General features: G+C 45.1%; 1 protein-coding gene across 1 annotated transcript; it reads right to left on the bottom strand.

The window, feature by feature from the left end:
* On the bottom strand, positions 1-26,706 carry Spg21 (SPG21 abhydrolase domain containing, maspardin). Its single transcript, XM_021171562.2, has 9 exons — positions 26,475-26,706; positions 21,930-22,016; positions 18,390-18,551; positions 13,712-13,792; positions 11,440-11,585; positions 6,858-6,966; positions 5,392-5,499; positions 2,827-2,967; positions 1-626 (listed from the first exon to the last, which is right to left on the bottom strand). Exons 2-9 carry the CDS (start codon positions 21,990-21,992, stop codon positions 510-512), a joined length of 927 nt encoding a protein of 308 aa, XP_021027221.1. The 5' UTR covers positions 21,993-22,016; positions 26,475-26,706; the 3' UTR covers positions 1-509.
* Positions 26,707-27,090: the final 384 nt, after the last annotated feature.

Genomic DNA, 27,090 nt, shown 5'->3' with positions numbered 1-27,090 from the left:
TGAAATTCAATTTTTATTCCAAATGTAATATCTAGAAATACATCAGCTAATACTCAAAATGGTGTGCTCAACTGGAAACCAAAAAAGCTGACGTGTAGGGAGTGGCCAGCAGACTACCAGCCTTGGCCCTCTGGTTATGCTCAAGAAAGCATAAAAATGACCGGTGCTCCTCTTCCAACCTGGTGGTGGGTGCAGCAGTTATAGAAAGCAGGAAAAGAGAGAACGCCACATGACCCCAAGCCTTTGAGATGAACACAGAGTGGAGAAGACTTTTGGTAGCAAAATTTTCATAATTCTTAAAATGGGAGTCTTTAAAAGTTCTTCAAATTCAAAAGTTTAAAACAAAAACAAATGTGGAGAGGGGCCAGTCACACTGGTTTAGAAGAGCTGACGCCTGTCATGAGATTGACAATCAGTCCGACTTCCAGAATGGTGAGGACCAGTGTTCCTGACCAACGAACCTGAACTGACTGTGCAGGAGCAGGGTGGTTCTGCATCTCAAGCCTCATCTATGGCTCCTCCTGGCTGAGGCCCAGGCGGCCTTGCTGCACCTCTAGCTCCTCCGCACTGACCACTGACGGATCGATGGCCGCGTATTTGGTTCCATGGAACTGCAGCAGATGTATCTGGAAAAGTGCAGATTACTTTGGCTATTGTTAGGGTTTTGTTTTATGGTGCTGGGATCGAAGCGAGGGCTTCACAGTGGCCTCTGGGCGAGCCCTATCTCCAGTCCGGAATCTTTCTGAGATTATGTGGAGGGCAGAGAGCAACATCAGTGTCACTCTTTAGAGGACCCCTGTCCCTTTTAAAAATTTTACTTATTTAGGTATTTTATGTATGAGTGCTGTTTTCTTGTTCACCAGAACAGGGCACCATGTGGTTGCTGGGAATTGAACTCAGGACCTCTTAAGAACAACCAGTATCCTGAACTGCTGAGTCATCTCTCCAGCCCCTGAGGGCTCCTTTAAGAAATTACAATTTACTTTGTATACGTGTGGAAGTCAGAGAAGCTGTGGGAGATGACTGTCTCTTCCTCTGTAGTTTTCTGGCACTGAACTGGGCAGTCGGGCTTGGTGACAGTTTTTACTCACTGAACCACCACTGGCCGTCCACCTGTCTTCTCAGATAGTCCCTCAGTGGCAGCAAGCTTGGTACGTAGGAGAGGCTGCTGGCTGGTTGGTCCGAGGGTCTGCCTGTTTGTCCCTCCCCCGGGGCTGTGCCACCACACCCACTTTTTTAAACCTGGATTGTGTGGACTGAGCTCAGGCCCTCCTTGTCATATGGCAAACACTTTACCACCGAATCTCCCCAACCCAACACCTTCATTTTGCAGTAACTGTATTACAGAGCAGAAGGTGTAGCATGCTATTAACAAGCGTGTTGGGAGAACATAAAGTTTTCCTAAAACTTCACACTAGAGAAAAGTCAGCAAAGAAACGAGTATGGGTCTTACGATGTAGCTCAGATTGGCCTTGAACTTACAGCAGTCCTGTGTCAGCCTCAAAGTGCTATGATTACAAGTGATTCATCACTGTGCTGACCAAAGAACTGGTGGGACCACTACCACTGACCTCAAATTGTTTTGTGTTCTTAAGCAGTGTCTCCTGCCAAATCTTCATGGATATCACTCCCCACCCCCATAACTCCCGTGTTTTGTGTATATGTGCATGTGTGGGCTCAAGTATGCAAGGTTGATCACGCTCCATCTTAATCATTGAGGAAGGCAGGTAGCAATTAAATCCAAAGCTCTCTAATGTGGCCGATCCTTTTTAAAAACCTGTATACAGGGGATTTGCCTGCACATCATATTTAATCACAGTATACAGTGTCCTTAGAGGCCTGAAGAGGACGCTAGATCCCCTGGATCTAGAATTTCATTTGTGAGCTGCCAAGTAGGAGCTGGGAATTGAACCTAGGTCCTCTGGAAGAGCAACCAGTGCTCTTAACTGCTGAGCAGTTTCTCTGGCCCCTGATATGGTTAGTCTTGATAGCCAGTTTCTCTCAGGAATCCCCAGACTCCACCTTCCCGGGCTGGAAGCTCATGCAGGCTCCCGTGCTCAGCAGGCAGTTATGCAACTTAGGGATCTACAGTTCTCATACTAGCATGCCATAGACCCATCACTGCTGGCCCTTCATACACCTCTCTTCTTTTTAAAAGTTTTGTTGAGTGTTTTGTTCATGTGTGCCTGGTGCCTGTAGAGCTTGAAGGTGTTGGATCTCTTGGAATTGAGGTTTCAGATGGTTGTGAGCCACTATGTTCATGTTGGGAATCAAACCTACTTCCTGTGTAAGAGCAGCCCGTGCTCCTAAGTCGCTAAGCCACCTTGGCAGCCCTTCATACACATCTTACCCAGCGCGATGCTGCTCTACCCGTGGATGTTCTGTGTGAGGTCTTTCCAGTCTCCTGCTACTGTGGCTAATGGCATGGTGGGCATTCCTGGGCATCGGTTTCTCTATGTTAGGATTGCCTCCTTAGGATCTACTTCCACAAGTAGCGGAGAGCATTAAATGGGGCTTGCACACCAGGAAGGGGCCTGATGCTTCTTGCCAGATTATCAAGGCAGCTACTCGTCACCCCAGTCTAGTAATCTCTTGAGAGAAGGGCGTGGTGTTTTATCTTTGTACGTAATCACATCAAGAAGTCACTTCTCAGGCTTGGAGTGCTCCATTTAGATGTGGTGTCTCGCTCTGGCTGCATTCCCTGTCTCCAGGAGTCAAGGTACACCGTACTAAGGGCCACTACCTCAGAGTACAATGCAAGGCCTGCTGATCTAGAGGAGGACTGTTAGGGAGCACTGTCTGTTCTGGGGTCCAGGCTGCACTTACCTGCACATAAAGATTGACCTCTGCACTCCTGCACAGGTAGGGAAAATTGCCTCCTGTCTTAAGGTGAGCTCTCCGTGCATTAGGGTACAGTTTGTACATTTCTTCTTTGGCTTCTGTTGACAGCGCACTCTGGTCAAACACCTTTGAAAACACACAAGGCTGAAATCTCATGGCATTCTTAGGTCACTACAAAAGTGTCACCCCACGTTCCTGAGTGCCAGAGCAGCCAGAGATTACCTCCTGGAGCTGTTCCTGGTCATGCAAGAGGCTGGGCATGCAGCTGTGGGGCACAATGTTTGCCTAGCATGTGTAAGGCCCCATTCCCTATCCCCATCCGAAAAATAAAATTTTAATTCCAGCTTAAGATCTCAGCTTATAGACTTTGCTGCCAAATGTCTCTGGCCGCTCACATGTAGCTAATTAAATAATAATAGTGAATAATCACTAGAATACCAGTTTCAAAACGAAATCTTGGGGCCAGAGAGATGGCTCAGAGCTAAGAGCACTGGCTACTCTTCCAGAGGACCCTGGTTAGGGTCCCAGCACCCACATGGCAGCCCACAACTGTCTGTAACTCAAGTTCTAGGAGATACAACACCCTCTTCTGGCCCCACAGCCAGATGATGCACTTACAGACATGGGGGCAAAACATCCACATACAGAAAGTAAAATAATCTTTTTTAAAAAGAAAACTCAAGGCAGGAAGTTCAGACTCTTTCTGGGAGGCGGCGGCGCTCTGGCGCTGAACACACGGTTTTGGACATCTTTCAGATGTTCTCTGAAGCATGCATACAAATATTTTTTGAAAACATTTTAAAGATAAGCATATGTGTATTTTGTGTATATGTGGAAACAAGAGGTCAACCTCAGATATCATTTTTGTTTTTGAAGACAGGGTCTCTTGATGGCCTGGAGCACACTAAGCAGGTTCGACTGGCAGGTCAGCAAACCAGGAACCTGCCTGTCTGCACCTCCCCAAGGCTGGTATTATAGGCATGTGCCGCCATGCCTGGTGCTGTGTTTTGTTTGTTTGTTTGTTTGATTGTTTGAGTACAGGTTCTGGGGCTGGAGAAATAGTTCAGTCATTAAATGCTGAACTCAAAACCAAAATGTCAGAATGTTAAATGAACCAGAACCCTGGGCATTACTGAGGGAAATGTAAAATGATACAACCACTGGAAGACACTATGTCAATTTCTCAAAAAGTTTAAAGTAGAATTACGTGTGTGTCACTATGTGTGTGTGGGTACCTGAGGAGGCCAGAAGAGAACACAGCTGAAATTACAGTCAACTATGGGGAGCCACATAGGTGCTGAGAACAGAACCTGCATCCTCTACTAGGGCAGTGTGTGCTCCCAACTAATGAACATTCTCTGCAGCCCCAAAAGTACAAGATTTAAAAAGGCAAGGACCTTTCAGCCCCACGTTAACCGAAACATCCACAATAGTCAAACATCTGACAGATGAAGACATCCACAGGATGTAACAGAACACCATTCAGCCTTAAGATAATGATATCCAGGTACATTATGGGGCCAGTGAATCTTTTTCAATTTTTATTTTGATATTCATAGGTGTTTTGCCTGCATATATGTCTGTGTACCACCTGCATGCAGGCCAGAGAAGGATAGCAGATCTTCTGAACCATACTTAAAAATGATTGTGAAGCTGGGCAGTGGTGGCGCATGCCTTTATTCCCAGCACTTGGGAGGCAGAGGCAGATCTGAGTTCAAGGTCAGTCTGGTCTACAGATCCAGTTCCAAGACAGCCACTAACAAAGAGAAACCCTTTAAGAAGACATACACACACACACACACACACACACACACGGTTGTGATCTGCCATGTGGGCAACTGGACTAGAACCTCTACAAGAACAGCCAGTGCTCTAACCAGCGAGCCACCTTTCCAGAATGAATCTTAAAAAACAAAACCAACAATTCTATTTTTAATTCTGTGTACATGTGTGTTCCTCTGTGTGGGTATATGCACGTGAAATCACTAAACATTTAGACATCTGTTGGTGAGAAAATAAAATACCCCAACTCAAGGCTTGAGGGGTACAGCTGAGTATCTGAATACTTGCCTAGCACACAAAAAGTCTGAGTTGTTTCCCCCATGCTTTTTTGTCTTTATTTATGTGTGAGTGTTTGGCCAGGGAGGGCCTGAGATCCCATGGAGGTGGCGTTCCAGATGGCTGGGAACCACCACATGGGTGCTGGGAACCAGACCTGGATCCTGGGCAAGAACAGGCAGTGCTCTTCACCACCGAGCCATCAACTCTCCAGACTGTATTTTTTAACTTCTGGTGGAGGAGAGCAGAGACAGTCTATTTATCCCTAGGCTGGCCTAGAACTTGCTATGTAACCAGGTTGTCTCCAACTTCAATATCTGCCTGCCTCTCTGCCTCTGCAGTGCTGGGATCACAGCATTCACCAGCACACCTAGGACAAGGGTGTGTGTCACTCTCGTAGGTTACTGTGGAACTGAAAAGGCCAAGGCGGGAAGAAAGAAGTATGGTTCATGTCATCAAATAACGATCTTGGCTATATATTTATAGACTTACATCCATGATGGTGACGGGGATGTCCCGAATCTTATGTGGTTCCACATAGGAATTCTGACAGTTGAGAGTTAGCCTTGAAGCCAGTTCACTTTGACCCAAACTCTCCAGCTGCAGAAGAGGGGGAGATACAGGTAAGAGTGTGCAGGAATTTTGTTCTCGTGCATACAGCAGGTCCGTAAGTGACATGGTGCTTGTGATGTTGGCGATGTGTATGGTGGAAAACCCACCAGTGAGAAAATGTGATCTGAGAGACTGCAATTGGGGACTCTCGGGTTAGGGCAATGAGTGGCCTTCTCTGCTCTGACACCCAAGTCAGGCTCTATAAGTGCCACGTGGTCTTCTTTTGGCTACGACCTGTACTGTCTATTTAACACAGGTACACCCTAACTTGTGTGCTTCAAAGGTGACAAATCAGCACATAAGGACCTCAGGGACCCTCTGCCCAAGGTTCTGAAATGCTCAGGCACTGACCTGAATGGCTCAGGAGGGAGGCCAAGGGAAAACTGATTCTGGCTGTGCATGGCAGCACACGCCTGCAACCCAACACTCAGGAGGTGAAGCCTGAGGCCACAAGATACCTCTTCTCAAAAAACCAACCCCCTCCCCACCCTAGAGGAGCCAGATGCACCGTCTAGTGTGAGGCCTTGGGAGCCGCTGTCCTTGCAGGCAGTCTTGCTGTACATCTAGGCTGGCCTCAAGATGGAGACCCCTCTGCTTCAGCCTCCAACTACTGAGATCATAGGCATAATTACCATAGCCAGGCTGAAAAAAAATTTACTTTTAAGTACAAATTTAATTTTACACTTATATTGCAGGTGCCTGTGAGGCCAGCTGACAGTGATGGATCCCCCGGAGCTGGGATTTCAGGTGGGTGTAAGCTGCTTGACATGGGTTCAGAGAACCAAATTTGAAACTTCTGGAAGGGCAGTTTACGCCCTTAACCTTCTCTCTAGTCTATAAGCTGGTGCCTTCAGTGACCACCACGGGTGGCGCTGAGAACCAAACTCACATCTTCTAGAACAACAGTGTTCTTAACCACTAAGTTATCTCTGTAGCCTCTTAAAATAATTCATTAATTAGTTCTTTTCTTCTCTTTTTTTTTTTTTTTTTTGACAGGTTTTTCTGTGTAAGCTGTGTAGCCCTGACTGTCCTGGAACTCACTTCATAGACCAGGCTAGCCTTGAGCTCACAGAGATCTGTCTGCCTCTGCCTCCCAAGTGCCAGGCTACTGAGCTTAGGCCTTGGCAAGCATTTCTCTAAGGTCCTGTTGGATTTGAATGTGCAGAAGTTACTGGGAAGCACTGAGGGAGCCAGGGCCTCACCAGCAGTAGGGCCTGACTGAAGTACTGCAGCTAACACAGGACTGCTCCACAAAGACCTCCCCTTAACCCACAGATGATGGACCTCCTTTTGCATGTGCACAGAAAATCCCAGTGAAAGTGTTCCAGGACGGTCACGATCCTTACCCTGTCCACCATGAAATCAATGGCGTCAGCCATCATCGGGTCCACTGGGCCAGAGGAAAAGTTTCCCAGAACGATTTTCTTGAGCATAAACGCTGGCATCAACCAGAAGCTGCAAAACAAGGGCAGAGGCCCGTGACTGACACAGACATGGAGAGTGATGTCATCACTGAAGCTCCACACAGCAGGACGCCTGGAATCCAGAGGAAGGCGGAACTCCCTTCTGAGCCCAGCAACCAGCGAGAGTTACACAGTGAGTCTGAAACCAGAGGGTGTGTGTGTGTGTGTGGGGGGCGGGGGGGATAGGGAGATGATGACTGAAAAAGAAAAAATCCCAAGAATTCTTCAAGTTGGCTTACAGATAAATGAAAGCCCAAATAAAATGGAACTGATCGTGAAACTAGAGGTCTTTAGGTTTACAAGAGCAGGGTAAATCTTAGCAGTGACATATCTCAGATCTATCAGCAAAGGTGAAAATATGTAAACCGTGTGTAGGTAGAGAAAGAGTTTAGGGTTGCTTTATTCTTGACCTTAACCCAAAAGTGAGGTCACTAAGAGTTAGGCTTGGAATTAGCATGAAATTTTACATAAACAAAGACTACAAAAAGGAGTTGAGCTGCATTCTGATGAAAACATTATAAAATCATAAAATACATTTTACTGAAAACATTGTCTAAATTTAGGTATTTCTGTCAAGTTTGTTTTAAAATGTCATTTTGTTGTTACTGTTTTGTTTTGAGACTATATAGCCTGGCTGACCTTGACTCTTGCTTCACAACTGAAGGCATGCACCAGCACACATGGCCTGATGATCTGTATTTCAAGGAAGGCAGCAGGAAACATGAAAGAAACGCAAGGAAAGGTACAAGTATGAAGACATTTCATAGTGTGGAAAGTTAAAAACTGTTTGGGATAATAAATATTTTGTCCTAAAGTAGAACGGTTAGATTGCTCCAAACGGTACATGAAAGGCAAAGAAACACCAGACCAATAACAGAAAGCTTGTGAAAGAAAACTCACAAGAAGAAACCGAGATCAAGGAAACTGGGCAGTTGGGCCAAGCAGACACAACACAGGGCTGGGAAGATGGGTCACAGGGTAAAGTGCTTGCTCCACAAGCACCAGGGCTGGAGTTCACATTTGTAGTGCCTGAGTGCAGGGAGCATGTGGGAGGGCAGGGCAGGAATTCCCAGGGCAAGATGGCGAGCTAGAATAGCTATTCTAGACTCTGCCTCTATGTGAGACAGACAGTGATGGTGGAAGATATTGGTGGCCAATCGCTGCCTCCAGACACGTGACATCCTCTCTCACCCCAAAAGCAGAATAAGAGAAATCTATAAAGGATTGAGGGAGCATTTCGTACAAACCTGTTCTGGGGAAAGTGATGTAACACTTATGATGTTTAATAATACAGAGCAACTGCAGGAGGAGGGAGTCAGACACAGGATGCCTCCTCGCTGGCTGCTGCATTAGACTGGAGGAAAAGGTCTCTCCAAACACTAAGATGCCCAAGGCAAAGGAACAGCAGAGTAGAGAGCTCTAATGTGAAGGTACAAGGACAGGAAAAAAAGACTGGGAGGTTCGCAGATACAGAAAGACGCAGGGAACTTATGGCACTATACAAACTGCCCCATACGAGTCCTGGGTAAATCTGACAGCCAACAATGACTTGATTTCCTGCTGGATACCAGTACTATTTGTTCAGAACTGAAATATTAGGTAGCCAGAGCAAAAAACCCCAACAAACACTTTACAGGCTACTCTCCTGATGAGAGTCTTGGGAAAGGCAGTGGCATTCTTTTGTAACCTTCAGAATGCTATTCTAGAATTCTGCCCCAAGCACAGTTTCTTTTTCTTTTTCTTTTTTGGTTTTTTTGAGACAGGGTTTCTCTGTGTAGCCCTGGCTGTCCTGGAACTCACGCTGAAGTGCCTATTTCCCTTCAGGGACAAGACTGCCTACCTACCCCACATGCTCAAGTAATCTTTCTACCAGGACAGTTCAGCACTAAGGTCCAGCTGAACAACCTGAAGTCACCGAGATGGGTAACAACAGCCCTGAGATGGGGGCAGACAGGGCTCACACAAGACAAAGGTCAATTCCCAGTTAGATTGCCTTAAAAGAAGGGACAAAGATCCTCATCAGGTCACCCTTGGAGAGAAGAAGGGACAAAGCCTCATGTCTTTTTGTAACTAGACTTATTCATTTTATGTGTAAGTGGTTTATCTGCATATATATGTCTGTGTACCACATGCTTGCTTGGTGCCCATTAATATAAGATTTATTAGCTGGGCATAATGGAATGAGCCTTTAATACCAGTACTTGGGAGAAAGAAGCTGGCATATGTCTAAGTTTAGTGAGCACTATCAAAAAAAAAAGTGAAAGTAAAAATTTTAATACATATAAATATAAAATTCTGCAAGACTCCACATAACATCAGCATGGGGAATGGACTTGTTGAGAACCTGCACACCTAATGCCGTTCACTCTGCTGAAAGCTCCTGCTCCTGGAGATTACAGGGACCCCTTTTCACAGTTCCAGGAGAAAATAACCCCAAGAACTATTTGCATGTAGGTGGCAGGACCTGCTCAACAGAGCTTTGCCAACATGGAAGTGACTGAATTATTTAGCCAACTGTGGATACAACCAGCTTCATGCTAAACCATAGACACATACACGATTCACTTACTGACAATCTGCTATGTCCTAAATGCTGTTGTCCTCAATCTTCCTAATGCTGCTAACCTTTAATACAGTTCCTCGTGTTGTGGTGACCCCTGATAAATGAAATTTATTTATCTGCTACTTCGCAACTATAATTTTGCTAGTTATGGATTATGATCTAAATATTTTTTGAGATAAAAGGTTTGCCAGGGTATTGTGACCCACAGGTTGAGAATTGCTGTCCCACAGGCAAGGACACATTTGCTGGTGATTAAACAAGTCCAGGCATCATCTAACTAGATCTGTGGTAAATGACTGATTTTTGTTTTCTTCCTTTGCAGAATTTGGAGTCCACGTCATGGGTTTAAGGTAAAGCCTCTGTATGAGAGTTTTGTTTTTGTGGTTTGCGACAGTCTCGACAGTCTCTTCTCTTGTAGCTCTGACTGGCCTCAAACACCTGACCATTTCTCCTCCAGTGTCTTTAGAGTTGGGATGACAGGTTCATGTTACCACAGCTTGCTTCTACCATGAGGCTTTTAAAGTCTGGAAAGAATTAAGTCCCAAGGGCTGGGGCTGTAGCTCATTGTCTGAACACTTGCCTGGCAGGCACCAAAGCCTTGGGACAACCTCTGTGTTTGTTCCCTTCTGTGTCCCCTCCTTATTAATGAGGAGGAAGAGGAAATTATGCTACACCAGTCCCAGTGTGAGGTATGAGTTACCTCTGCACTGAATTGTACTACTTGGCTCTCAACTGATGTCTCTGACACCACCCTCCCAAGTATCACTGTCTACAGACCATTGAGCTAGTATGTTCATTCAGCTATCTGGGCCTCTCTGATCAAGCTTTGCTGGGCATGTGGAGGGGACAGTAAGCAGGATGTAAAATGAATAAGTAAACAAAACAAAACAAAAAAGCATAACAAGAAACTCAGAGACAGAGCAATGGCTCAGTAGACACAGAATGTCATCTAAGATGCTAGCCTTAGTCAAGGAAAAGCAGGTTGTTAATATCTTGCAGTTACTAGTGGGTATTCAAAGCATCACTAGGTGACCATAATCTACTGTTATGGCTACCAGAAGGGATAACCTAGTGAGTGGAAAGCTGGTTTATAAAGCAGAGGGGTTGGTCACAACTCAGTTCTAACCAGATCTCTGGCTCCTCAAATTGACTTATCTCAATATAAACCTTCATATATTGATAAAGACCTAAAGAACAGGACTTTGCCCTGGGTATGTGATCCATGCCAGAGGACACAGCTGTCTTCCTGTGTCACTCTTTGCCTTATTCTCTTGAGACAGTCTCTTATTGGTTTTAGGTTAGGCTGTCTGGCTAGCAACCTTTCAGTCTTCACCCGTACCCAACCCAGCACTGGGCTCACAACCTAAACATCAGGACTCGCATCAGAGGAGGCCTGACATGGCCTGTGCTCACACAAGCAAAGTTTAAAAATAAAATGTTAAAACCAATGAGAGGATGGCTGAGAGGATCCTGGTATTTTACTGGTTGCTCCAAAAGCAATTCTTTCTGAAGAACAGGACATCAAGTGTCAAGATCACACCATTATGAGCTAAGTGTTCTTGTCTTTCCACTGGTGACCACCCCTCAGGGCCTAAGTCAGAAAGGAAGGAAAGCAAACTGTATGAAGATTTATCTCAGAGCATGACAGAATGTTGGGGAAACCCACATGAAACTGTGTTGATTGAGAGAGCTGATCTTACAAGATAGGCAGGACAGGAAAATATCTGTTACTGTAGCAACAACATCTGTTACTGTAGCAACAACATCTGTTACTATAGCAAGACTACATGCCCAACCCACACTGAGTAAAGTTGGAGTTCACAGCATTCTTTTCTTGTCCACTTCCTATTCCCATTGCATCAAATTCCCCCAAAGCCAACATTTAAAGATAGACATCCTTACCTGTTTGCAGTCCACGTTTGGTTGAAGATAGACGTGTCACTGAAGGCATTGCACAGGATGAGGGAGTGCACCCTGGGAGACTTATGAGTGTATTCAGCAAATTTCTGAGCCAAAAAGCCGCCCAAAGATGCCCCAAACAGATGAACCTAGTTATAAATAAACATAAGGCAGATCCTAAACACTGAGTTGCTTAAGTTTGTTGTTAATAGCAGAATATATCATCATACCTAGCGGGCTCAAATATCTACAGCAGTTATAAATTTAACAAATATTTTATTTAAATAAATGTATTTACCCCCATCAAGAAAACAATACACTAGAGGGTTAAAAACATGACTCAGCAGTTATGTGCTTGCTGCAGTCGTGAGGACCAGGGTTTGGATTCCAACAGCTACGTGAGAGGCTGGCGTCCTGCACATACCTGTAGTCCCAGGCCCTGCCTCAGAGGAATGGGTGGAGGTGACAGAGATAGGTAACATCCTCTGCTGACCTCTGAAGTATATGCATCGGCATGTACACAAGTAAGTCTAAAGAACAAACAAAACCCCCTGGAAAAGACCATCTGGGTATGGTTGTGGGGAGTGGAGGTGACTGAATGGGCACCACTGCCATGAGCACGGCCATGCCAAGGAGTCAGAGCCTCTCTCTGGACCAAATATAAGTGTTGATGAGAAACTGACCTTGAGCTAAAAGCAGTGTTTTATCTGTCAGTGTGTGCAGACACTACCAACCACAGCTCCCTCCTCCGGGATGACTGCTCCCTCTTCCTCCCTCCTGTTCAGCTGTGTAATAGTAAATAATTTTTAAAACCCTGCCTCCTTGCTCAGGGGTATACAATAAACTCACTGATAAACTGCTGGTACATTTCCATCAGAGCACAAGGCCCACCTTTTCTCTACAGGAGTCTGACCTTCCTCCATTCCCTTGTCACCCCAGTCAGGTTTCTAGGATCCAGCTGCGTGGGTTGCAGACAGTGATGGCTCATATCTCTAACTCTCCCAGCATTTGGGAGGTGGAAGATCCAGAGTTCAAGATCATGGTTGGCTACACAGTGAGCATGAGGCCAGCCTGGGCTACATAAAACTGTATCACACAAAATAAACAATGATCTAATGCCCTAGAAACCAAAACCTTTCTGAGGACATAATTTTGATAAACTCTCAGATTTTATAGCATTTTAGATCTTCAAATCGGGGACATTCAACTGATAAAACGTATACAACTAATCCAAGATTTGAGACGCATGTCGAGCATTTGAGATAGGGATACTCAACCTGCGTGACCCACACTACGATGGAAAGAACCTCAGACACATTATGCTAAGCAGAAAGAGACTGTTACAAAGAGCCATTTCTTACATAATTATACTTAGGTAAAATGTGCAGAGCAGATAAGGTCATAGACACAAGGCAGATTTGGTTACAGAGCTAGGAGTAAAGATGGGGAATGAGTGGGAATGAGTGCTCTATGTGTGTTTGTGCGTAGACGCAAGCACAGATGTCATGGCCTGCACATGGGGGTCAGAGGATGTAGGAGGCCCGAGGTCCCTGTGCTCACAGATAAGCACTAAGGAAACCATAGTAAACTGGTAAACATACAGAGCTGTCTCATCAAAGGCAGAGAAATATAACCTGTTTTCCACCAGAAGGCTGGAAGGTAGTAATAACCTAGTGACCTCTGTGCTATCTGTATGACCATATCAGACCCTCAAGATGTCACATGTAGTCATCTATAGAACCAATCTTTATAGAAGATGTCACAGGTAGTTTATGAAGAGTTTTGATGTAGTCATACCTTAAGTTTTATTGGGCACACAGGATGAGTTAATTACCTTTTTTAAAAAAAAATGTGCTGTGTTTAAATATGCCTAAAATAAACTGCCTTCTTATCCTGCTCAGACTGTTATTGCGCTAGCCTTGGTAGTCACAGAAGCGCTCCACATCTGGTACTAATGTACAACTGATACCACAACAACCTACAGCAAGGGGCTCTCTTCATCGGCCGTGTGGTCCCTGGGATGGCTTGGTACCATCTTATTGGCCCAATAGATTCCCTTTTTGGAAAGGTGGGAAAAAAATACTCCAAAGTTGGCAGGGTTGCCAGCTATACCTTTCCTGGAGACTTAAAACATGCACCTGTCTACTTTACAACGGTTCATGGTGTGATATGAGACTTCTATCACAATAAAGCTATTATTAGAAAAATAAGACAGCCTTAGCCTCTACAGGATTCACACACCAATCGCATTCTAAGTCACTGGTTTACTACTCACTTTATCCAGTTGTAAGTGGTCTAAAAGTTTTCTGAATCCGTCACAGAATTCAAGATGGTCCCAATAAACCGGATACTGCAACTGAAATAAACATTTTAATTTATGTTAGAGATTTAAAATGTTCCTCCTATTTGAAGAGTTCAGGAATCACATAACCTTTCCTGTTACCCAAGCTTTGTTTCTTATTCTAAGTTTGTGAAAATAACATTTTAAAATGTTTTATTTTTTTTAAAGATTTATCTTGCCAGGTGGTGGGGCACACCTTTCATCTCGGCACTTGGGAGGCAGAGGCAAAGGATCTCTAAATTTGAGGCCAGCCTGGTCCACAGAGGGAGTTCCAGGACAATGAGGTCTATACAAAGAAACTCCGTCACAAAACAAAACAAAACAAACAAACAAACAAAACCTTCCTTTATGTATAGTGTTTGAAAACCTACATATGCATGTAGGTGCCTGATGGAGACCAGGGAGGTGTCAGATCTCCTGAGGCTACAATTCTGGATGGTTGTGAGCTACCATGTTGTTTCAGAGAATTAAACCTGGGTCCTCCGGAAGAGCAGCTGGCGCTCTCAAGCACTGAGACATCAATGCAGCTCCACACAACAATTTCAATCCACATCGATTTCCTTCCCAGAGTCTGAGGGTCAAGAGCAACTACTGCAGAGACTGTCCAGGTAAGGAAACCCAACTTTGTTCTGCATTGAGACTATGAGGTGCAAAGAGACAGGAGAACAGGAAGTAAAATCCTTTCTCGAGAAGACACTCTCCACTCCTTTTAGTAGCATTTAAGGAATTGCTCAATAAAACGGTCCTTTGCAATTTTCTCAGCCTTACTGATTTCCTGTACTTTCACTTACAACAAAAATAAAGTATGGCAGTTGACCCTAAGAAGCCAGCCTGCTATATCACCGGCAAGGACAATATAAGCTGACAAGCTCACTTCCAGGGACTGAGTCTTTTCTCCTAAGAATTTCTCCATGCACGTCTCTCTATGTGTGTCTTGTGTGTCTGTATGTCTCTCTGTGTGTGTCTATGTCTCACGTGTCTTTGGGTCTATTTGTGTGTCTTGTGTATCTGTATGTCTCTCTCATGTGTGTGGTCTCTGTATGTCTCTGTGTGTGTGTCTGTATGTCTCTCTGTGTATGTGGTCTGTGTGTGTGTGTGCGTGCAATATTAGGGATGGGACTTGGTGCCTGTTTTTGTTCAAGCAACCCCTCTTTATCTCTCTCTATGAGATATCTATCTTTAGCCTCCTCGTTAAAAAAAAAAATCTGCTGTTTTAACCTCTCAGATTTATATTGTCATTGAAGAAAAAACACTGGGACAGATACTGCTGTAGATTTGATATATTTTATTATAAAATTCTATTCATGGATAAGGCTTCTGGAATAGGATGTAGATGTTACCATAAAAGAAAAGGGGACGTATTTAATAAGGCTTTAATTTGAAAGCCTTCACACTAAGCTAAAGGGTGGTAGACCATGTGCTCAGAATACACAGGCTCTGAGTTTAATCCCCAAGACCACACAAAACAAACCCAAATCAATGCCACATGCTGGCGATAAAGCTGTGCACAATGTAATGTTGCCCCACCCCACTCCCAATTAAATCTAGGTAAAGCTGAGCAAATCTGAATAAAATCAGTAGGACTTATTAACATCCTGCAGAGCTGGAGACGGCTTAGTGGGTAAGGCTACTTGCTGTTCTTTCAGAGGATCCAAATGTGGTTTCCAACATCCACACACAGTTCACAAAGACACAAGAGACATACACACAGAGAGACCACATACACAGAGAGACAGACAAGCACACAGAGACACACACACACACGGAGAAATTCTTAGGAGAGAAGTCTCAGTCCCTGGAAACGAGCTTGTCAGTTAAGAGTCCAGTTACAGCAGCTCCTCTGATAAGCTGTGCTTGCTCATGTTCTCTCTCTCTCTCTCTTTCAAAATAATAAATCTTAAAGAAATAAATAGTATGTTAGCATCAAATTTACAGAAGACAGAAATTATTAACATGGGCTTGCATGTAGGAACATGGTGAATGAACAGAATCTACAATATATGAATATTACAAACATCACTTTGTGGCTGTTAATGAGAAATTTGTTTAAAATCAAAAGTGGGCTAGGGATGTGGCTCAGTAAGTAAAGTACGAGGGGCAAGAGCATGAAGACCCAAGTTTGGATTTTTAGCACCTAATTAAAAACTGGTAGGCAGTGTGTGTCTTTAACTCCAGTGTTGTTTTGGGGGGTGGGGGTGGGGGTGGGGGGTTAACCAAATCTATCTGAATCATGAGTTCCAGGTTTGGTAAAAGACTAGCCTAAAATATAGGGTAGAGAGGCTAAACAAGATGGCTCAGCAGGTGAAGGTGCCTGCCTCATACAGCGAGGGCTTTGTCACTAAGCTAGCCTGCCAGCCTGCTAGCCTATCAAATATTGACAGTTTTGAATATATTACTGACTTTTTCAGAATTCACCCCATGGCTAAAGAAATGGGGTCACAGGGCTGGGGAAATGGCTCAGTAGGTAGAGGACCATGAAGCCTGAAGACCGGGGCTTGATCCCTGGGACCCACATGGTAGGAGGACAGAAATGACTCTTGCAAGTTGTCCTCTGACATCCACACAACAAACAAACAAACAAACGTAATTTTAAAAAGACCCCTGCAGGGTGTGGTGACACCCTGGATTTCAGCACTGAGGATGCAGAGACAAGTGGATCTCTGTTGAGTTTGAGGTCAGCCTTGTCCCCAAGATCCAGGATAATCAGGGCAACAGAGAACTTGTCTGAAAAGGAAAAAAAAAAAAAGCTGGGTTTGGAGGCACATGCCTTTCATCCTAGCTCTCAGGAGGCAGAGGCAGATAGATCTGAGTTTGAGGCCAGCCTGGTCTACAGAGTGAGTTCTAGGACTGCCAGGGCTACACAGAGAAACCCTGTCTTGAAAAACCAAAGGAGGGGACAGATGGAAAAATTAACAACAAACCGAAGCAGAAAATCAGACAGAGCTAAGGCCTCTGAGACCTGCCAGTCTGAGGCAGGAAGCCCCGTCAGTATTTGCTTTCTAGAGGGTAGATTCCCGAGGGCAGATCGGGTTCCATCCACAGCTGTGGAGGCCTGGGGAGCTCACTGTCCTGGAGTGCTGTGTGTGAAAGGTGACTGAACCCCCAGGACACAGGAGGGTTAACCGCAGAGATCCACACCATCGGATGAAGGCAGAGAAAAGGCCTGGGAGCAGTGGTGATGCCAACTGTTCTCCCAGGAAAAGGACTGACAGCAGAAAGAGGACTCGACTTGTCTGCTGGGGCCGCTGATGTGGAACCCAAACGCTGCCTGTCAACTCTGAAGATTCTAGACTCACCTAACTGTGTGTAGCACCATTGCATGGACTGGGGTCACAGACTGACCATAAAAAGGAGAAAGGGAGCCACGCACCCACATTCTCTCTCTGCCTCTAACTGCCTCAAGCCCCTGCAGCCCTGACATCTCTGCCATGATGCTCTGTCCCTTGAACTGTGAGCCAAATGAACTCTTCCCTCCTTACATTGCTTCTGGCAGGTATTCTGTCCCTACAACACGCAAAGCCACTAATTCCCCTCCCAACACAGAGACGGTGACTAACATGGATTATAATAGCAGCTCACGGGGGGGGGGGGGGGGACAGAACATGGCAGGTCCCAGAAGCCATTGCAGCTATACAGAGCTGAAGACACGTGCTTCCTGTGAATTCTCACATGTATAAGCTCTTGTTGTACAAACCTTCTTCCTTAGTTTAAAACTCTTGGTTAAATAAAACTGGCTAAAGCTAATTACTGGAGGAATTAGAGGCAGGTTTTGAGTAACCTGGTTGCGGGTAGAGAGGAAGAAGGGAGAGAGCATGAGGAGAGGCACCAAGAGCCCACAGCAAGGAGAAACAGCAAGTATTTGGGGAACACCACTGGGGAGGAAGCCAGGCCAGCAGTTACAAAGTAGATTAGGGGTTATGCCCAGTAATTGTCAAAGATAAATGAAATAACCATAGTTTGAGTCTCCTTTATTTTTAAGCTGGTTGGGGATAAGCTTAAATTGATCGCACTACAAACCTTTATCACAAGCCACAGAATCTTCCCATAAACACCCTCACTCTTAAAGAAATTCAGAAGGACAGTGGGACACTACATCAAGCCATAAGCCTGTTAAGAAATACTCAGAAATGCAAAGCCTTTTTTGATGACAGTTTGAGGATACTTTTAAAGAAAACCAATGCAGGGCACACAGCTTAGTGTTATGGAGCCACTTACAGTAAGCATAGTTAGTGGTATGGCACTCTCTCAGCCATGGGTTTGATGAACCGTAAGAAAACTAAAGGCTAGCTGGGCGTGGTGGCTCAGGCCTTTAATCCCAGCACTCGGGAGGCAGAGGCAGGCGAATTTCTGAGTTCGAGGCCAGCCTGGTCTACAAAGTGAGTTCCAGGACAGCCAGGGCTACACAGAGAAACCCTGTCTCGAAAAACCAAAAAAAAAAGAAAAAGAAAAAAAAAAAAAAAAAAATAAGAAAACTAAAGGCTGCATGACTGAGAAGTAAAATGGGAAAATATAATCTTACTTCAAATAAAGAGTTCCCAGCATTATAGTTCGTCAGAGACAGAAGGGCAAAGCCCAGGAATGTGAGATTCAGTGCTGAAGCAGCCATACTTACAGCTATAACCCGGTAACCCCATCCAGTCAAAGCCAGAATCTGCTGGAAAAACACATCTGCAGTTCCACTGACAGGAGGAAGAAAGATGAGAGGACACCTGATGCTTCTGGGGCCAGCGTCGTAGAGCGACCAGATCTTACTGTCATCGTCATCCACGATTATCTGGAGGGAAGATTGAAAGAGGGAAAGAAAGGAACGTCTCGTGACTGGGGTTTTCGGGTCTGGTTTATAGCAGTCATTGGCAACTGTTATTGACCTTCACACTTGTTACAGGACAACATGGGGATCGCAGGTGAGTACCCACAATAAGCTGCCCTGGTTTCCTTTTCCTTAGTGCACTTTATAAACTTCCAAAGAACAGATTCGCAACCGTTTAACTGTTCTGTTTTCAACTGGACTGTCTATGCAGAATAATGGGAAGTCTGTTCTGTTTACCAGTAAACAGTAAGCTCTGCACGGTGTTTTACATTTTCCATGAGAGAGAGTGTGTGTGTGTGTGTGTACATAAGTGCAGTTTACAGTCCATCTTGAGTGCTAGTCCAGGGGACTGGCTGGGATCAGCAGGGTCAGAGATTAAACAGGGCGGGCAAGGGGAACTGAGAATCTGGCTATGGGGAGAGCTAGGCACACCCCAGATGCTTCAGGATCCAATGTGGTACAAATCTGAGAGGAAGGAGGGGATTTCACTGACAGAGGAAGGACCAGGTAAGTGTGTGTGTTCGTCACGGGCTCAGGAAATGCTTCAAACCGTTCACTTGAGGACGTGGGAGAAAGTAAACGGTTTTTTAGGAAGGGGATGTGGAGGAGGCTGTCAGAAGCCTTTGTCATTTCATGTTCTTAGCTGGACAGGGAGGAAAGAACATGAAACAAGGCAAGCCACGTGCTTCACATAAATTGGATGCAGGCTAGTTATTATTATACTTCACTGCACCAACACTTGCCAGTTCAAATCAATCCCCCTGAGTGTTCCTAGCTAGCAGGACTGTGGACTCCACAATTCCCCTGTGGGTAGCAATTGACTAACCAGGGTCATTGTTGTCACCAAGAGCTGACAAATGGGGCAAGCCAAAGTCCAGGGAATCCACACCATTTCCATCCGGCCTTCTCATGTTTCGACCTTTGTATCGTGCCATTTGTTTTGATTCCTACGTATCTTTTCCCTGTGATTATTTTTTTTTTTTAAAGCAAACAACCAAACCTGATGACCTCTTCAGCCTACACAACAAATCCCAGGCCTTGTAAAATCATGCAAAAAAGCAAAATCTCAAATCTTCTAGAGATTTGTTTCAATAACTCACTTGGGAGGAAAGCGACACAAATACCAGGTGCTGAAGCAGTAGCTTACACACATGTACTCTGAAGCAGCATGTTCTATGAATGGACAGAGGCATTCTGAACATACATCATAAATGCCTAAGGGTGTTCAACTTCCTCCAAGTTCTCTGAATGCCAGATTCATCAGAACTTCGTTAGAACACACAGTATCTGCTTGACAACTTTTGTTTTTGTTTTATTCAAGACAGGGCTTCTCTGTGCAGCCCTGGCTGTCCTGAAACTTGTTCTGCTCAACAACTTAAAACCAAAGCACCGGGGGCTGGCGAGATGGCTCAGTGGTTAAGAGTGCCGACTGCTCTTCGGAAGGTTCCGAGTTCAAATCCCAGCAACCACATGGTGGCTCACAACCATCAGTAATGAGATCTGATGCCCTCTTCTGGAGTGTCTGAAGACAGCTACAGTGTACTTACACATAATAAATAAATAAATCTTAAAAAAACCCAAACAAACAAACAAAACACCATAAAATTTCAAGCAAATATATCATGAAAGACAAGTGTGGGGGAGGAGCCTATCAATGAAGTGACTTATAAGAATAGTGCACTGGCTGGTTTTGTGTCAACTTGACACAAGCTGGAGTTATCACAGAGAAAGGAGCTTCAGTTGAGGAAATGCCTCCATGAGGTCCAACTGTAAGGCACTGTCTCAATTAGTGATCAAGGGGGGAAAGGCCCCTTGTGGGTGGTGCCATCTCTGGGCTGGGAGTCTTGGTTCTATAAGAGAGCAGGCTGAGCAAGCCAGGGGAAGCAAGCCAGTAAGGAACATCCCTCCATGGCCTCTGCATCAGCTTCTGCTTTCTGACCTGCTTGAGATCCAGTCCTGACTTCCTTTGGTGATGAACAGCAGTATGGAAGTGTAAGCCGAATAAACCCTTTCCTCCCCAACTTGCTTCTTGGTCATGATGTTTGTGCAGGATACAAACCCTGACTGAGACAGTTAGGTTAGCGTGGGGTCTTCGGGCTGACTGAGGAGCTTGCTGAGGAAGTGCATCTACAAGAGTTCTCGGGAGTTACTTGAAAGGTGGAGGGAAAAGGACCCTACTTCAATGCTGGGAAGCAAAAGGTAAAAGGGGCTCCCTTTGTAAGCAGCCCCAGATAGCCTGAGTCTGAAACCAGGTAACTCTGATTTTTAAGCCAAACTCTAGTAGGCAATAATATGCTGGTTAACTCCATAGACCTCAGGTTTCTTATCCATAGCACACACCTTGTCACACAGTTGGGAGCATTAAGATACCCGGGGAGTTTCCCAACAGTACCAGGGCTATTTATTAGCAGGAAGCCTCTGCCTGGGCAACACGTAGCTCGGATTTCTATATAAACTCACGCTAGCACCATACTTTCTCAGCTATCTGCTTTGCTAAAATGATTATAACTGACAGCACTGATGATCCTGACGTCACAGTACCCAACACTGCTGCAGGGCGCCAGCAAAGACTCCCTCTGTGATAGGAATGGTCTTTGTCTAGGATTATCATGGGGCTCAGAGTCAATAGCAAATTTCAACTGAGGGTTTACATGCATCCTAAGCAGATGGGCTCCAGCGGATGACTAGGGTTGAGTAAGGATGCATCTACGGTGTTCGGGTGAGAATGGGCCTCATAGGCTCGTATATTTGAATACTTGGTCCTCAGTTGGGGGACCTGTTTGGGGAGGAGTAGGAGGTGTGGCTTTACTGGAGATGATATGTCACTGAGGATGGGCTTTGAGATTTTAAAAGATTCCCAGTATGTCTTTCTTTACCTTATGCCTGTTGATCAGGAGGCTGTAAGCTCTCAGCTACTGCTTCAGCACCATGCTTGCCTACAATGCTCTCTGCCATGATAGCCACAGACTCTAATTAATCCTCTAAAACTGTAAGCCCCAAATAAACTGATAAGTTGCCTTGGTCGTGGTTTTAGGAAAGTAGTTCTCTGCACACAGAGTTCTACCATGCTTAAGTTTCAGGAACGGAAACAGAAATGAGGATACTATCTACATTTTCTACATTATCTGAGGTTGAGTATGTAAAAGGAATTACAAATAAGAAAATCTTTACACTCCAAAGCTGACTGCATGTGGCAGGGAATGGGTGAACTTTACACTCTGTAACATCTAGTCACAGTATTTGGCAATAACCTTCACCCTCACACACTACTAAAGCACAGCTTCTAGCCCACATACAAGCATCAGCGTCTGTGACGATGAACTGCAGTAAAATCGTACTTACCTTTTTCAGGGGAACAGTACTTCTAAACCAATTATAATCTGGAGAGACTTTGATCTCTCCCATGATGAGTAGAAGCAGAGGTTAACCCTGAAATAAAAGCAGATAACAGTTTCACAGCGAGAATTCTCATTACACCTGAACTCACTGCAAAGGCTGGTCTAGCTGCACCAACAATTCTTTAATCAGAGACACTGGGTTGTTTGCCTCATCCATACAGACTTAAACTACAGAGGGCCACAGGATGGATCCCTTTCATAGCTCCAAAAGAGGACTCCTGTCTTGCAGAACTAAAGAACCACATTAGATACAGAATACTCTTTTTTACACTATCCTACTTAGGAAACTCTGAACTCTTCTGACAGCACCTGAAGAATCCATTTTAATGAACTTCCCATATGCTTATAGGACATATGACAAAGGGCTTGTTTTCAGATGATTCACAACATGCCAAAATCAAACTTTAATTCACATGTAGCTAATACTCAAGAAGGGTGGGGTGGGAGGGACAAACACGCCACTCCCGCTGATGTGATTAAAAGGTATATAGGCTGAGATGTATTTGCCCAAATGACGTGCATAAAGCCCTGGGTTCAGTCCCGAGTTACACAGATGTCTCTGAACACCTGTGATATGAACGTAAACATTCTGTAGCTTACAACAAAATGTCTGTCTCTAGAGAAAAAAGGCATGTCTTATAGTTTGGGAGGAGTCTGTTTTGTTTTTTGTTGGTTTTTGTTTTGTTTTGTTTTGTTTTGTTTTGTTTTGTTTTTGAGGCAGGGTTTCAATTTGTAGCCCTGGGCTATCTGAGAACTCACTCTGTAGACCAAACTGGCCTCAAACTCGGAGATCCTCCTGCCTCTGCCAATCACAGGGATTAACATGTTCAGCACTTCCATGACCTTAGGTTAAGTCAGCCACCTCTGAGTTTGTTTCCCCTCTGTGGGTTTCATCTTTGCCCAAAGCCTAGAATGGTTTGGCAGCCAGCCCACCCGATCTGCTGACTACAGAATGACTAACTCCTGAAGAGACTGAACCAAGCCCTCCGAGAATCCCTCCTAATCAAGTTACCCCAGGCTGTGAACTGGCTTTCCTTCTCTGCTCACACAACATCATTACAGGAACCTGATATTAAGGTTCCCCGGTCTCTTTTTGTCAAGAGAGGCACGTCCCACCCATCCACCAGTTAAGACTCACATACTTACCTTGCATGGTGTTCCCCTACTTCCATGGAAGGACTAGACTCCCTAGCAGGGCTGAGTTTGAGAGTTCAGAACTTAATTCTAGGCTGACTTTTAATTTCCATTTTAGAAAAAACTTGGGACTGGCAGAGGATTCTAAACTCAATGAAACACTTCCTCATTCCTTGGCCCTCCCCTCAGGGACACAACACTGGATGCTGCCTTTGAGCATCACTAAACTGAACTTCCAGTAAATAGAGGCAGTCCAACGATAAACTGTAATTACAGTACTGATAGGATACAGGTCTCTTAGCTCAAAACAAAGGAGATGCTTTAAGAGAGAGTTGTTGCCGGGTGGTGGTGGCGCACGCCTTTAATCCCAGCACTTGGGAGGCAGAGGCAGGTGGATTTCTGAGTTCGAGGCCAGCCTGGTCTACAAAGTGAGTTCCAGGACAGCCAGAGCTATACAGAGAAACCCTGTCTCGAAAAATCGAAAAACCAAAAAAAAAAAAAAAAAAAGAGAGAGTTGTTAAAATTGTAAATTGTTTTAAAACATCAAATAAATCACCATCAATCGTGCTGAAACCAGTGTGCACAGATGTGGTTATGAACACTAAAACAAAGAACACAATCCTTTACAAAATCCATTTTATCTAAAATATTAATATGTTTAAAAATATCTAAGCCTGAGGCTATACCAGTGCCTGGCAAATACAGAAGTGGATGTTCACAGTCATCTATTGGATGAAACACAGGGTCCCCAATGAAGGAGCTAGAGAAAGTACCCAAGGAGCTGAAGGGGTCTGCAGCCCTATAGGAGTAACAACAATATGAACTAACCAGTACCCCCAGAGCTCTTGTCTCTAGCTGCACATGTAGCAGAGAATGGCCTAGTCTGCATCAATGGGAGGAGAGGACCTAGGTCTTTCGAAGAGTCTATGCCCCAGTATAGGGAAATGTCAGGGCCAGGAAGTGGGAGTGGGTGGGTTGGGGAGCAGGGAAAGGGTATAGGTGATTTTTGGAGAGGGGATAGCATTTGAAATGTAAATAAAGAAAACATCTAATTAAAAACCAAAAACCAAAAAAATCTAAGCCATTTAAACCATTTTTAACACATCTTTCACCGTTTAAAACTGCTTTATTTGATAGCTTCATACATTTATGTAGTACATTTTAGTTAAACTCTCCTGTCTCCCTTTAAGTTATTACTTTAAAATGAAAGCAACTAGCGGCATATAGAGTTAATCCTGGAATATTTTATATCAGGACAGACTTGAAATACCACCACAGCATCTGTGCAATTCCAACCTGAAACATTTTCTAGTATGTCTGCAGGAGGGAATATTAAAGACGGGCTAAACAGCCAGGTGTGATGGCACACATCTTTAATCCTAGCCCTCAGGAGTCTGACAGCTAGCTCTCTGGGAGTTCAAGGCCATCCTGGTCTACATAGTGAGTTCCAGGCCAGCCAGAGCTATGCAGTAATAGTAAGACCCTGTCTCAAACACACAAAACTAAAACATCAATCAACTTGTTAAAGTTTACTCCTAGGATCGACCAACTTACAAAAAAAAAAAAAAAATATCCACAGTTTTAATAAGCTGCCACTCACAAACCAAACTAGGTACAAGCACACAGGCAGGCACACAAATGAGTTACCTACTTCTTTCCCACAGCGGCTGAAGGGCAGTCCTTACCAGGTCTTCAGTATAACCCACAAGCAGCTCAGTACTGACCACATTGTAACTAATCTTGATGCATAAGAGTTCCTACACAGCTGGGAGGCCACTTTTGCAAGGACAGGTGATTCTAACACTTGTGCTAGTTGGGTGGGGAGGAAAGGTGAGACAGTTGCCAAATGTTGCGGATGACCAGCTGACCGCTAGGAAGGAAAAAAAACCCACTCCAAAGCTAAAGCAGCTGTGAAGGGTATGAAAAGGAAAGTTTGTTCTAGCTCTCTTTCATCCACTTTAAGCCGGATGCTTTTCCAAGTCACAAGAGAAACATTCTAAAAAAAAAAAAAAAAAAAAATCTGTGGCCCAGAAAGTTAGCTGAGACTGTGACCAAACTGGTCAGGATGAAAAGAAACATGGGCAGTGTGTTCAGGACAGATTTGATTTCTCTTGACTCTGTTCTTTACAAAAAACAGAAGCACCTGTTCAGGCTGGTGAGGAAAGAAGCAGAGATAAGCTTTATCAAGGAAACCCTCCTCCGGCTGGCAGGATGCTAAGGCTCCCCAGCTCTTCCTGGACCTTGCGTTGCTGGACAGTGAGTTGGCTAGTTGTGAGCGAGCAGGTTCTTGGCCTTCAGAGTTTCAACAGAACCTGCAGTTCATAGCTGAGGAAATCGCCTCTACGTATGGTTAACACACGGTCAGTCACATATTGCTGGTCCTTTATCTCAATGTATAGGTGACTTATATAGGGACAATCTGTGATTGTTAATACAACCAATTAAAAAGGTTATTAGAACTAGTGAGCTTCTAGATGACATAACTATGATTGTCCTCGGTGTTGGGGAACGCTCATCATGAGCTTTTACCACTGAACTACACCTAAGGCCCTGCGGCAGGCTGTTCACTACAGATCTTCATCCTTCACCACACCTATATGTATATCTTTTTGGAGATTTCTTCAGGTAAGATTTATCCTTTCTCCAGGAACCTATCCACTTCTCTCTAAATATCATGAGAGGAGACACTCCCCGCACATCTTTCTCTCTGACCCCTCGTTTCAAGGTTCTGGTGTAAAATCTTTTAGAAAATTCATACACAGCTATTAGACGGCTTCCCAATTTGCAGAATCCTTGCAAAAAGAGAAGCTGGACCACTGCAGATGGAGACAAAACAACAGCATCAGCCCCTAACTTCTAACTCCCTGGGAAAAGAAGAAAAAGGGTTCTCTCGCCCTGCTAACTCTTCATGACTCTTTCACAGGCCTCACACCTAGTTTGAGGTAGGATCTTTAAAACAACTCTACTCGCAGCCCTTAAAAGTTGACTGAAACCAAAATGCTCCTGAATTTCTGCCCCAGAATGTGTGGCTCAAGAAAATGAGGATGTCTGACTAAGGATTTTGGGCACCAATCGCCATAGGGGCCGCCCTGGGTTCCACCAGTTCAGAAACAACAACAATCCGCAATGAACCAAGGCTGAACCTTAGGCAGACCCACAGGCACATACGGACACACACAGGCGCCCGCGAGAGCGCACCACACGCACACACGGAGATATGGATCACGTGCATGGTCACAAGGACCTGCCCACTCGTGAACTCTGATCATAAGTCACGCATGCTCGATACACGCCCACCTACAACCCTACACGCACCACACACCCACACTCCTGCTTTCCAGGGCCTGCCCCTCACCTGCCGTGGCCGCTCCGGCTTCCCTTTCTTTCCAGCCTAGACGGATCTTCGCCCCGATTTGGGCGCAGAGGATGGAGTCGACGGGGCGCGGACCGGACCGGCGGCCGCAGATCAGGAGCCCCGCGGGAGCAGCGGGCAGAGGGGGCGCGCGGCCGAGCAGCCAGAGGCCACCGCCTCCCAGCTTTGGTAAGGCGAGCTCCCCGGGCGCGCCTCCCGCTTCCGGGTTCCGAGGAGGCGGGACCAGATGGCGAGGAAGGGGCGGGGCTCTGGCGGTTACTATGGCGACGGGGCCGGCGAGGGAGGCCCTGTTCTGAGACTTGCGGTGTCCTAGAGGCTGGCGGTGGATAAGGGTCAATCCTTGGTCACTTCTGACAGGAGCATGGAGGAGGAAGCTATGGCAGTGAAAATCTAGGCTGTAGGCCCCGGGGATCTGCTTCTGACTTCGGTTTTTAGGTGTCTTCATGCTTTGGTGGGGAGACACTTTTGGGCCATAGCTTTGGTGAACAGGCCTTGACTTAGTCATTTTAAAAAATTAGTATATATTAGTTCATTACAATGGCTTAACTAGGACATTTTGATACCTATATAAAAAATTTGGATCATCACCCTTCGTTAG

This window comes from Mus caroli, chromosome 9 (genome assembly GCF_900094665.2).
Source record: "Mus caroli chromosome 9, CAROLI_EIJ_v1.1, whole genome shotgun sequence".
Taxonomy (NCBI): Eukaryota; Metazoa; Chordata; class Mammalia; order Rodentia; family Muridae; genus Mus; species Mus caroli.
The sequence above is the reverse complement of the archived record's forward strand: the minus strand, read 5'-3'. Positions and strand labels throughout refer to the sequence as shown.